General features: G+C 37.2%; 1 protein-coding gene across 1 annotated transcript in view; it reads right to left on the bottom strand.

Moving 5' to 3' along the window:
- Nucleotides 1–2,899: 2,899 nt before the first annotated feature.
- The window catches only part of LOC127583916 (putative methyltransferase NSUN7), a 43,524-nt gene continuing 32,324 nt past the window's right edge, over nt 2,900–14,099 (bottom strand). Inside the window, exons 9-11 of the mRNA XM_052040322.1 lie at nt 10,830–10,947; nt 6,997–7,120; nt 2,900–3,535 (exon numbers count right to left, since the gene is read on the bottom strand). Of these exons, the coding sequence (XP_051896282.1) occupies nt 2,900–3,535; nt 6,997–7,120; nt 10,830–10,947 (878 nt within the window). The remainder of the gene's footprint in view (nt 3,536–6,996; nt 7,121–10,829; nt 10,948–14,099) is intronic.

Raw genomic sequence — 14,099 nt, forward strand, 5'->3', positions numbered from 1 at the left:
AAGGAAGATAAAGTGGCATTTCAACTGCAATTCTGAATATTTTTGCCTTTATGGGACTGGGATGGCAATGGTTTTCTTGTACCCTCTTCAAGCTCCTCATTGAGCTCAGTTGTTCAGGATTAAACTAATTATATTTACACCTCATTAACTTTATGGTAATTTGGTATATTTTCAAATTAAATACTTAACATTATCAAAGCTTTTAACAGCAATGTATGTTTACATGTTGAACTGCAATAATTTGAAGGTATTTGTAAAACAAAATGTATGAGAATTTAACAAATATTTCAATATTCTTGATTACGTTTATTCCACGTATCACAGTACATCAAACAGTGCTGATCAAATTTAGGCCTGAATCACACAAGATGAGGCACTGTCTCTCAGGAAACCTATTTTCTCCTAACATTATATTTGATTAACTAAACATTCTGCTGAAGACAGTTAATACTCTGACTTTGTAAATTTTAATTTCTTTCAAAAGTATTAGTTTTTTTAAGCTTGTGTTATAAAGATTAAATACTACCATGGTTTCATTACTTGTAATAAGTTTAAATTTATTTTCTCTTGCAAGAAGAGTTTATGAACATAAAGAAACAAATGGGATAGTAGCAAGGGATACAAATGAATTTTCATTATAAAACTAGTGAACCACTAGAAGAGAAAGATTGCTTGGAAAAAGCTCAGACCCAAATGAAATCAAAGATTTTACGTACAAATTCAAATGCAAAACAGGCATAAAATTGAATGTTTCTAAGATGTAGAATCAAACACATTATTAGGCTACTGACTAGATAAGAAATTCCAACAACAGACCTTGCACATCTCAAACCTTAGTTTTTTTTTAATCAGTCATAACATAAATGACAACCAACCCAGCAAAATGGCTCACGTAGTGATACTGGAAATGGAGAAGGAGATATACAGATGGATAAAAGGAAATAAAGAAAACGTACAAGGGAAATAGCTACTTTAGTCCTTTATCATTATGGTAGTGACTGCCCTTCACCCAAATAAGCGATTTTTTTTTTAAAAGCTTATATTGTAATAAAGGAGGGTTCTTGATGCTACTTAATTTGATGAAAGCATCTCTTCAGATGTGTAGCTACAAGTTTCAAGTTATGCATCTGAAAGATCATTACACAAGTTAGCTCAATCACAAAAAGAGTTTACACTGGATATTATTCAGCAAAGATGCCGAGATGGGGTTTAGATATTAAATACATGTTGGGATGAGAGTCAAATCAGAAAATGCTGGAATTACTGACAGACCAGGTAGCATCTGTATTAGAGAAACAAAGTTCTGAAGGTTACCTACCTCTCTCTACCTGACCTGCTATGTATTTCCAGCACTTTTTGCTTTCAGTGCTTTTATTTTGTAATATGAAAGGAATAGCAAATTATTTAAACTAATGTTGTAACACTGGTTTTGAAAGGGTATATTTGGTATTATAGTGTAAATTATTTGAGATATTATTCTACAGGACCCAAGACAATTCGAAGTATTAAATTTGGCCAAAATAGTATGGATCTATTGCCAGCAGTTCCATTGGAGATGGCTCATAATGTCTCTTGCCTTCTGGTATGGCCACAGTAGGCGGATCTCCAGCTCAATCGGTCTTGTAAGGCCACAAAAGTGTGGCAGTAGGAAAAGCACACAGGAGTAAGTGCAGGCAGAGGGCTAGATTGTACATATTCCAGATGATTGTCCAATATATTAAGCGAACGCATAACCTTCAGACTGAATAGGAGGAAACTCCAGTCATTACAATCAACCTGCATTACAACAATTTCCCATTTGGACAGCTGATTTTGCAGCAATTACTTTATTTCTCCCTACCATCCCTTCTAAGACTTTAAATTTGAAAATGGACCAAGCTAGGAGGGATGCAGACAGCAAAACTGATCTGTTAATACCTATGCTGTTGCTGTGCACCTCAAACTATACTGCACCCATTCTTGTCAAAGAATAAATTGGAAAGTAAACTGGAGAAAGAATAGGGTATTCCTCCTTAGTTGGCCTACCTAAATGACACAACATCCCTTATTTAGAAAAGACAAAACATGATTCTTTAAAATATGTTTGATGGACTGAACTAAAGCATATTAAGATGTTATTTTTCCCCTGGGAGGCTCTTTAGATAGATCACTGGTGACATGTGCTACATATAAATCAAGGCCACTCGGTCATCCATTTAAGACTAACAGTCTCTTTCTAATATGATTAATTATTTGAAGGGGAGGGGTTAAGAATCTTCTTCCAGACAATTTTTTTCTTTTATAAATACTTTTATTTAGCATTCACATTTCCCCTGCTTTCTCTATAAAGGACTATTAGAGCTGCATACTCTCCCATGTTTGCTTGTTCAGTTATTGAAGCACACTGTCATCAAACAACATAGAAAAGAAAGATAAAGTGGATTTGACTTGAATCAAGTCATTACAATTTTAATAACTGGTTTGTTCATCCAATTACAGTATAAAGAACATAGTTTAAAGATTGTAAATAACTACAATGAGAACATGTGCTTATTTAAGAACCTTTTCAAATGGTTCATTCTGGGTTTTGCCAGCTATATTTTATTGATTCAACTGAGGTCATTGTTCCAGAGTATTTTATCTTGGGAAACTTCATCAGTTGCATTGTAACAATAGTGAATGATTAATGCTACTTTCTTAAATTTTGTATGATTATTCACTTTCTTCTGAGTTTTTTTTAAACCATCAGTGAACCTACAGATTGCTATTTACCCAGTATTGAAATTAAAGACAGGACAATGTTCAAATACATTTAACCAACATAGCATTTTAGAATCATTTATACTGTATATCCAAAGCAGTATGCATTAAAGATGCAATTCAAATTTTATAGTATTTTTGCTACAGTTCATCATTTACCTTAGAGCCAAGGGCGTGGCTGCCTACGGGAGATGGACATACCTTGATCTCGTTGCTTTTTCACACCAAGTGAGGTCACAAATGAGTTGTGTGAATATGGGAACGGTGGTTGACTAGTTAGTCCATGATACTGGAAGAGGTAAGGTCGATTGTTACCACTGTTTGGAACCCTAGGTGAACTGAGATATCGTATTGTGACTGGAGGAAGCAACATCTCAACCGGCTTTAACACCAACTTCAACTCTTGTTTTGATCCAGACAAGCTTGTTTTTCTACTTGACGACCTTCCTATTGAAGATACATTACTAATATTTCTTTTCACTTTATTAGGTAATGCAGGAATGGATATTCTTTGGGGTAACTTGGTATTAGATCCACTTCCACTGGTCATAGTTCTGGATAATGTCTGGTTCGCTGGGGAGCTTGCATTATTTAGAACTGATTTCTGTTCATTTAAGAATTCAGTGATCCTTGACTGGGTTCCACTGAAAGACCCAATTTTTGGTGTAAAGACTTTGCTTTTCTTTCTCTTTTCTTCTTTTTTTCGAGTTTTGACTGTCTCAACTCCTTCCAGTAATCCCTTTGCTGCTGCTCGAGCCAAGACATCCTTTACGGACACTGCACCTGATGGGTCTCGCTTTAAATAAAGAAGATTACAGGTATTAGAAGCAAAAAAAAGCTATTAAAAGCAAAAAAAAAAAAAAAAAAATCCCCATTAGTCATATTAGTTTCTGGCAAATTTTCTTTCACAAACACAATGGCCCTGGAAGCAAAGGACTTGGGAAACACCATTGTCTGCAAGTTACCGTTTAAAATACAAACTCACGCAGTTATTGTTCATTCGTTATCACTTGGTCAAAAGCCTGAATTTCCTGCCAAACATCAGGATAAACATTGCATGGATAAAAGCAGAAGACCCGCCGTGACTCTATCAGAGTGACTTAAACTAAATAAAAGCATTTATTGATATGCTAGGAATGAATAATAAAAATTATTTTCCAGTGTGTAAGTAGAATTTTTCAAAGCATGTGATGCCCCAAAGTATTTTTAAAATACTCAGCATGAGAGAATCAGAGCAGATGATGTTACCTGCACATTACCTGTAATCATCTGTTCACCTGAGTTCATATATTGCAGTTGCCCCTTGTTGCCTGTCTACCTGCTGAGGTAGTTACCAGCTAGCCTTGCAATCAATCCAAAAGCAAAACAAAACTGCAGCTGCTGCAAATCTGAAATGAGGAAAGAGAAAATGCTGAGGAAACTCAGCGGGTCAGGCAGTGTGTATAGAGAGAGAAACAGAGTTCACGTTTAAGGATATTGACCCTTCATTAGAACTTGGAAAGTGAGAAGTGTTTGAAGTTGGGGGCAGGGGTGGGGTTGGAGAGAACAGAGAGAATGTCTGTGACTGGGTAAATCTCATGGTTGTCCAGATGATAGTTACTTTTGTGCTCTCTAAGAGAGGAGAATGAATACTAATTAATTACATTCTGAGCAATTAGAAAAAAACTTGGTGCGACTTTGAGATACGGAACACAGCAGCTATTGATAATTGGAAGGAAAAAAAAATGCTGCAAATACTCAGCAGACCAGGCAGCATCTGTGAAAAGAGAAGAACTGGGATAATGTTACATGAGTTTGTATCTGAACTGACCAGTTCTGACACAAATAGAAAAAGCTGGTCATCTTATGATTGAATTCCAAGGGCTGCAGTGTGTGTAGACCAAAGATGAAGTGTTGCTCCTCGAAGTGCTGAGGTGGCAGCTGGCACCTCAGTTTAACAGCTCATCCAAAAGGCTGAACTTGAGTGCACTAAGAGTGCATTGCTCCCGCAATACTGCATTGAAGTCTCACCCTAGAGTTTTGTGCTCAGATCTCTGGAGTGGACTTAAACCAGCAATCTTCTGATCCATACAGTAATTGTAAAGCAAAAACATTCCTATTCTGAAATCTGAAATAAAAACAGAAAATGCTGGAAATTCTCAGCAGGTCAGGCAGCCTCTGTAAAGAGAGAAACTTAGTTCCCATTTCAGGCCAAAGACTTTTTTCCTGCAGAAACATCAATTTATTTTCTCTATAGTTGCTGCCTAATCTGATGAGTATTTCCACAGTTTTCTGTCACCAGCTACAGACTGCAGGCAGTTAAGAAGTTTTGGCACTCACTGCCTGAGCTATTTATTTGGACATGTATATCTGTCATGATGTATCATCTCATTTAATGAGTTGATTTAGGCAATGCCTTGGCCTGGAAACAAAGATGTCATGGAAACGACCATCCTTTACCTTAGGTCCTACTGAGAATTACAACAGCAAAAGACCAATAACTACATAGCTCGGATTCCTGAATCCAGAAAATTCCACAAGCTTCTGTGAAAAATCTCTCATCACAGCTGTAGCTCATTTGCTGAAAACTGTGTTATGTGTGCCATGGCAAAGATAATGTACTGCCAATGCACAGAGGCTCAGAATGTCAGTCTGACTACACAGCATCTGACTATGTGTTGGTTGTGTCTGCAGAATAAAAACAACTGCAGCCATAGTGGGATGCTGCAGGCTAATTAACTTAAGTTAATTCTGTTCCAATACAATGATGGCATCATAAAAGGTGCTTAGAAAATCATTGGTATAACAACAATGAATATACAATGAATTTTTGCATAACAATACAAGAAATAGAAGCAGTAAAAGGCCATATAGTTCCTCAGATTTTCTTCACCATTTCAATAAGATCATGACTGACAGTGCTACTTTCCTGCACTAAACCAATATCCCTTAACTCCCTCAATATCCAAAAATTCACCACAGTCTGTTGTGGCGACTCACCGTCTAGTCGGGCGAACCGGCTCGGCAGTCGGGTCGCGCGGCGTCGGAGCGACGAGGCCCAAGATGGCGGCGGGCCTCGTCTTTCCGAGCGACGGGGAGAACCCGCGCGCAGGAAAGTCCTGATGACGTAGGACTTACGTCATTGCCGGTTTTTTGGGCGGGAGTTTTTCTCCCTTAAAGGGCCCGCACAAGGCGGGAAAATAAACCAGTTCTGTTTGGCAATCCTCCGAGTAGAGTCTTGTTTTATTCCGCGGTAGCAACCGCTAAACTGTCTTCAATAAACAGCAAGTGAGTCTTCATAAAATGAAGTGCCAGATGAAAAAATTTCTTCTCACCTTTGCCCTGAATGCCTGACACCTTATTTTGAGACTGACATCTGGTTCTAGCTCTTGGCACCTCTCTGGTGTCTAAAGAGATTGAAAAATTTATGGCAAGTGCTTCTACGATCTCCATCCTCACTTTACTCAAAGCCATGATGCCTCCCATTTAGGGCAGGTGCTATATTTACTAAAAGCAGGGTCAGCCTTTGCAATACCTCCTACATCCATTTTTACCTAGTCTATTATCCATGCTACCCCCAACATTATTTTCATAGAATCACAGAACAGTACAGCACAATACAGGTCCTTCGGCCCACAATGTTGTGGCGACCTTTGAACCTCGCCTAAGACTATCTAACCTCTACCTCCCCCATATCCCTCTATTTTAAATTCCTCCATATGCTTATCTAGCAATCTCTTGAATTTGACCAATGTACCTGCCTCCACCACTGCCCCAGGCAGCGCATTCCATGCCCCAACCACTCTCTGGGTAAAAAACCTTCCTCTGATATCTCCCTTGAACTTCCCACCCATTACTTTAAGGCCATGCCCTCTTGTATTGAGCATTGGTGCCCTGGGAAAGATGCACAGGCTGTCAACTCTATCTATTCCTCTTAATATTTTGTACACCTCTGTCATGTGTCCTCCCATCCTCCTCCTCTCCAAAGATTACAGCCCCAGCTCCCTTAGTCTTTCCTCATAATCCATACTCTCTAAAACAGGCAGCATCCTGGTAAATCTCCTCTGCACCCTTTCCAACTCTTCCACATTCTTCCTATAATTTTGTGACCTAACCAATGATTTGCGATGGATCACAATGACTTTCCTGTTGTTGAATTTATGAAGCTGTTTAATTCCTTAATTCAGCAGTGCCTGCTGTACTATATTTGAATTTGAATTGCAATTTAGACAAATGGACACAAAAAAGAATTAACTTGCACCTAAATATGTAACCCACCTCTCGAGTTAATACAGCAATGAAACAGCCATTGACTTGTTCTGATGGTTCAATCTTCAGGAATTTATCTGAAGCACAAGTTATTTCTGCTGGACAACACAAAGGAATAACAGGGGCACTGAGCCTGCAAGAAACAGAAATGAGTGAAGTCAAACCTTGTGTTATGATAACACATTCGTACTGAATCTTTGCTTGAAAACAAATAAACACAGTAAATTAAACCAAGCAGATTGACCTGGAATGAAACCAGTCAGCATTGGTTCCAACTCCTGTGAAGTGGATGTTACGTGATATTCTTTCACCATGTCAATGCCATCCACAACTGGATGTTTTAATGTTTCACATCATGGAGTGCAAATGATTATCTGAAACAACTATAGATTTTAAGGAAAAGTCTACAGATATACACCCATTTATTGGGCTTGATTGCAGGAAAATATTGGTCCTTACCCACTTAACTGTCAACATTTCCCCAAACAGTTCATGATAACTTTGGGATTTCCATGCAAATACGAAACTCTACAAGTTATAAACTTGTGCTTGGAGTTTTTGTTTATGAAAACATTCCAACATTAGACCCCGCATCTAGCAAAAGGCACAAAGTTATGGTAAATTCCAACCACTCAAATAACCTGCTTGTTAATAGAATTTCAAAGGAGAACTGCTCCTAAGGTGCAGGCAAGTAATAATATTTCTTGATAATTTTTCATTGTTTGTGTTTTAATGCTAAAATGTAAACATTTAAAATACTTGAACTTTGTAATGATTTCAGTAGTGTTTTTTTAAATAACCCTTGAATGTTTCTGGTTGTCAGAATAATGTTTCAGACAACTTTGATGGAGGGCATGGCATAAACCCATATACCATCAGATCGGGCTTCTCAGAAGGCAAGTCCAATTGTTTCTCATAGGTTAGTAATTAATGAGTGTTAAAAGGAATGTGACAAAGTGTTGCAAAAACTGCATTTTCCAACATAAATTCTAGAGATACTTTACTTTCCTACGCACAATTTAAATGTATTAATGTTTGGATTAGTACCTTTACAGTTTGGCTTATGGACGACTGGGAGAGACAACATTTAGTTCTGTTTTTCTTTACTCCCAGTTTGGTTAGTGGTGATCCATCCAACCAATCCTAACATTTCCTACAAGAACTCAAGTCCATAATCCAATACACAAATCCCAGTTCCCCATTATCAACCTGCTTTAATTCATGAATTATAAAAATCCTCCATCTTGGGCTACATTGCAAGATGGAAGTAGCAGATTTCGGCCCTCCTTACCTTACCTTGCCTGGCCTATCACAAGAACATAAGAAAATAGCAGTAGGAGTAGGCCATCGGGCCTTCAAGCCTGCCTCGCTATTTAATATGATCGTGGCTAATCTGTGCTGGCCTCGACTCCTCTTCTGTGTCATTTCTCCATACACTTATTTTCTTTGATCTATCAAATATTCATCCACCTCCATTTCTAATGATCCTATTTCAACCAGCCACCAGGGCCAAGAATTCCAGAGATTCAACACCCTCTGTGGGAAGAAATTTCTATGCACCTCAGTTTTAAATGACCAGTCCCTTACCTTGTAGTTATGTCCCCTTGTTTGAGACTCTCCCAGCCGAAAACATCCCAACATCTACCCTGTCAAGCCCTTTAGGATCTTGTACATTTGAATAAGATCACCCATTGTTCGAAACTCCAAGGAATATTTACCCTAACTATTTAGTCTCTCTTGGTAGGACAACCCTCTCATCCCAGGAATTAGCCTGGTGAATCTCCTTTGTACTGCGTCCAGTGTTCCCATATTTTTTTTAAGGTAAGGACACCAAAACTATAACCAATATTCCAAATGAGACCTCACTAACACCCTATACAATTGCAACAAAACCTCCTTATTTTTAAACTCCAATCCCTTTGCAATGCATGCCAAAATGCCACTTGCCATAACTACTTGTTGGACCTGCCTGCTAGCTTTTTGAGATTCACATACTAAAACACTTAGATCCCTCTGTATTACAATCACTTTGTCTATCTCCATTTAGCCAATTTGTCTTTTGATTTCTCTTACCAAAGTGCATGACCTCACACTTCCCCACATTATACTCCATTTCCCAATCTATATTCCATTGCAGAATCACAGTATCCTTATCGCAACATGCCCCTTTCACCTATTTTCATATCATCAGGAAATTTGGAAATTAGGACTTCTGACTGAGCTGATCCCTCTGGTGTGGGCAGGGTCTGCAGTCATTGATGCTTCTAAAAACCCGAGCTTGTAAAAGCCATCCACCCCATGATACTTTTTCTTCCAAAACTCTAAACACTAGACTAATGTGAAATAAAGGCTATTTTCCTGGATAAAGTCATTTATTTCCTGTTGCCAAAATAACAGCTGAACATTAATTTATGCAATTAATTAATGCTGGCCAAGAGAAACAATGCAGCGAGCCTCTTTTATATGCAATACTTTGTACTTGATGAATCCTGTCAAATGGTTAAAACTTTGTGTAGCTTATGTCAACTTTCCTTAAGGAAAGCAATGAAGATGTTTTCCCTTGTAATCTTCAGTATTTTCACTTGCTGGTTATATATTTACACTGCAAACTTTCTGATGGGGAGAATCTCACCTGGAATGCCTTGTAAGATCCAGTCGATTCAAAATTTCATTTTGTGGTAACATATAGTTCTACATGAAGAGTAGTATCTGTTCTACCTATTATCAATAGGGCATCTGCCATAGTCTATTTTGTGAAACCGATGTCACAAAGATGGGTTTCTACACATATTGCCTTTGCAAAAGCTCTCTAAACAGTATCCAATAGTGACAAAATATCATTGGTGCTCTTGATAACTTCGTTCAAATTATGCTGCTCAGAAGAACCACAAATTTTAAACTTTTGCTATGGTACAATGAAATGCACATTTTAAAGGAAAAAGCTTAAAAAAGGTACAAATTTAACAAAAGCCCCACTCAACTATTTTCTAGAATGTTGCAATTAAAACAAACAAAAAAAGTTTGTTTGTTACCGGAATGAACAAGCAGGAATTTGGAGGAGGATCTAGTTCTACCTTCTTTTGCCCGCAATTAGTATCAATCTTGGAGGAAGTACACCTGCATTACCTGCCCTGTCTAGCTGTCATCCAGGTCGTGGGTCTACACAGACCTGCCTTCAACAACCACAAACATCTTGGTTAATGTCGAAACTGACAGGAAATAAGGGAAAATTTTCTTTTTGATCCCAACTATTTCAATTCTACTTGAGCTGTTTGACCTAGAGTAACAGTTCTGGCAGAAACCAAAATGAACAGATCTTTCAAGCGATCAAATGTTACTTAAAGGCCATCAATTTGCTAATCATTTGGAAGTAAACTGAAAAAGAGGCAAATGGCCAGGTTAAACATGTCCTTGTTTTTTTTGATGGGAGATACTGGGCAATATTCCACACTGTTCTGATAGGCCATATGTCCGTGCTCCATATGGCCATGTAAAATGCATGCTGTGGCCAGAGACTTGCCTGAAAGCACAAGGATTGAAATGGGACTTGTCTAAAATATTTCTCAGAACTGTTTGGAAATACACTAAATATCTTACGAAACATAATGCCAAGAAAGTCTCTCAAGAAACTGAATAATTACCTATTATTGTAATGAACACTACCTAAACTCAGTTTCCTCTATGGTCCTTTAGTTACGATTACATAAATTACTGAGAAACTATAAATGCCATGTGGAAATAAACCAGTGAAAAACAGATATAGGTTATTTTTGTAATAGCATAATATTTAACTTTATGATTTTACTTATACATATGCAAGTGATATTTCATGTTTAATGTACCTGTAAGGTTGTACTTTGCTTCCTTCTAGTTTCTTTCCCAATACTGGTTTCACTACTTCTTCATTTTCCTCAGGGTAAATTGAGCACGTAGAATAAACAATGGCCTGGACCTTAGGAACTATTAAAAGATACAAACGCTTAGTTTCACATAAAAACAAAACATATTAATTTGCCAAAATCATTATCAATGTTAACCTATATTTTTACTTGTATCTTAATACACTCCATATTCATCAAGGTTAAACACTCTCAAGTCATTGCTACATTTTCATATTTTGTCATTTATACCAAGGTCATGGCATGCACCATCCAGATTTCATGTTAATATGGAGTTGGGAATATCTAATGAAAATACAGTAACTCAGAAGTAAATCAATACTTTTTTTGTTCTTCCTGTAGCACACTTGTTAGTGTCATTCACAAGGTAAAGTCATTGAAAAAGAATCAACATATATAAAGCTACACTTAGAAGCAATCATTCAAGTGACAAAGAATACACCAGTGTTGTTAAGAAAGATTCTAAAATCTGAATCGCTTCCAAAATGAGTTCTAACAGAGAGGATCCAACTTTGTATTTACAAACACTATCATTTTCTCCACTGCCCCCAAACTCTGAGGAAATATTTTCCAATGGTAAGAACAACAATTATGGAGCTATTTATTTAATTTGTATATTTATAAAATACTTTCTTAAAATGTTCAAGTGGCACTTGCTGCAATTTTGTCACTATTGTCAATCTGTTTCTTGAAATGCAAGAACCATTGCTACTGTATTCACATCCTTCTCTATTAAATCCAACATTAGAAATGTTACAGTATCTCTGTAAAAGTAGCATAATTGCTAAGAATTTTCACTTTATTAAATACACAGAGGGACATCTATGAAAGATTCAGAAGTCACATGCAGGTTAAAGGCTAGTAAATATTAATTTCACACATGAAACCTCCGGATTTCAGAGTCATGGGTACAAATGTGAAATATACCAGTTGTCTAAAAGGTAGAATCGATGTAGTCAATGCACAACCAATGACAAAATCCAGGACTGTGAAGATACTTATCAAGCAAAAGTAACAGAATGTTTTCTTTTCTCTTGGCGTTCTTTGTATAATTCGTGCTTATAACGAGGATGTTAAATCCATAACATAAATTTTTCCTTTCAAAACAGAAAACTAATCCGTTTTCCTCCTGCAGACTATACAAACAGCAATAACTGTCATCCATCAAGAACTGACACAAGATAAAATGGAACAGCTTATACATACAAAAAAACAAACATAGAATCTGATTCCAAGCACCCTGATTAACGACCCAAAGTCTGCAGTTTGACACTTATATTACCTCTGTGTGCCTTATCAGAAATTCCAGCCACAAAATGTGGACACATTCAAAATGGTGTACAATAAAAATGTCACAATGCCTTAAAGGCATTAAATACAACAGCTATAAGAAATTAATTTTACTAAATAAATGTCTTAGATATTTGGGCAAATTAAGTTTTGAATATTAGTGCAGTAATCTCATATTTCCAAACAGGTATAGAGCAAAACATTTCAAATCTTGTTCAAAAGAAAGAAGATCCATGCACAGAAAAATGAAGTTGCTTTCTATTATATCAAACCAGTATTTAAAACTTACTTTCCAAAATGAAGATGCAAGAAAGTAATTTTTAATTGCTAATGTTTCAATTACCATTTTAAAAAAAGACACATAAGTAGCTTTGTTTTTGAATTGTTGCCATACAAGTAGACAGTATCCAGATTCACTGTTAAGGTATTGTATTTTTTTGATCAATACAAAGGACCAGCAACTCTAAGGTTGTCAGTTTAAATCCCAAAGCTGTGAAATTGAATGCAAATTAATTTGGTAATGCAAGGCTTAGTTCCATGTTGGATTAATGTTTAAAAAGAAAACAATTGGTTCACAAATGTCCTTCAGACAAAATATCCACTGTTGTTCAAATACAGTCAGCTATAACATAAGAAAGAATACAAGACACTGGGGCAGGAGTAGGCCATTTGGCCCTTTGGGCGTGCTCTGTCATTCATCAAGATTATGGCTGATTTTCGACCTCAATTCTCTTTCCCTGCCCTATCCCCATGTTCCTCAATTGCCTTACAAGCCAAAAATCTATTTCCATCTTGAATGACCGCAGTGGCTGAGACACCACAACACTTCAGTGTAGAGAATTACGAACATTTACTGCCCTCTGCATGAAGAAATTTCTCTTCATCTCAGTCTTAACTGGCTTACCCCTTATTCTGAGGTTGTGATTATTAGTTCTTGAATCCCCAGCCAGGTGAAACATCTTCCCTGCATCCAGCATATCGATCCTTGTAAAAATCTCTTAAAATTTCTATGAGCTCTCCTCTCATTTTTCTAAACTCTAAAGAATGCGGGTCCAGTCCACTCACTCTCCTTCTGCAAGTAACTAGACCAAAACTGGACAAAATGCTCCAAGGCGCTGTCTCACCAAGACTCTATTTAATCGCCGTAAGCAGCTTTACTCTTGAATTCAAATGCTCTTGTACCAAAGGCCAACATTCTATTTGCCTTCCTAAGAGCTTGGTGCAATTTCATGTTGGCTTTCAGTGACCCATGTGCAAGAACAACCAGGTCCCTTTGAACATCAGCGTTACCCAATCTCTCACCATGTAAAATAAAGTACTCCAGGTCACTATATTGACAACCAAAGTGGACAACTTCACATTTTTCCACATTGTATTACCAGGTTATTGCCCACACACGCAACTTATCTCTAGCCTCAAGGACCCTCTTTGCATCCAGCTCGATACTCATAATCCTACCTAGTTTTTTTTGTACCCTGGATAAGTCATTGATATAAGTTTATAAACAAGTGGGACCCAGGCACCAATGTCCTTTGGATTTAATGCTATTGTTAATTTGCAGTGTCAGCCACAGCTGGACTACTTTCCTGTTGGAATTTTGTGCATTAAAACAATATATATTTTTCTGAAAATTATGCATCATTTCTTTAAATGATAGCCATTGGTTCATCATATCTTTTAATGCATCCTCCCAATAAACCTTTGCCAACTCTCCCTTCATAGTTTGCTTTGTTTAGATTTAAGATCATAGTTTTGGATTGAACTACCTAAATGTAAAACTCAAATTGATGCAAGAGAAGGTTTTCCAGATCAGTATGTTGAGGACCAATGAGGGAACAAGCTATTTTAGTTTTAGACCCAGGCAATGAGAAAGGATTAATTAATAATCTGATAGTTAAGGGGCCTTTGTGGGGAAAAAAAATA

Source organism: Pristis pectinata, chromosome 2 (genome assembly GCF_009764475.1).
Source record: "Pristis pectinata isolate sPriPec2 chromosome 2, sPriPec2.1.pri, whole genome shotgun sequence".
Taxonomy (NCBI): Eukaryota; Metazoa; Chordata; class Chondrichthyes; order Rhinopristiformes; family Pristidae; genus Pristis; species Pristis pectinata.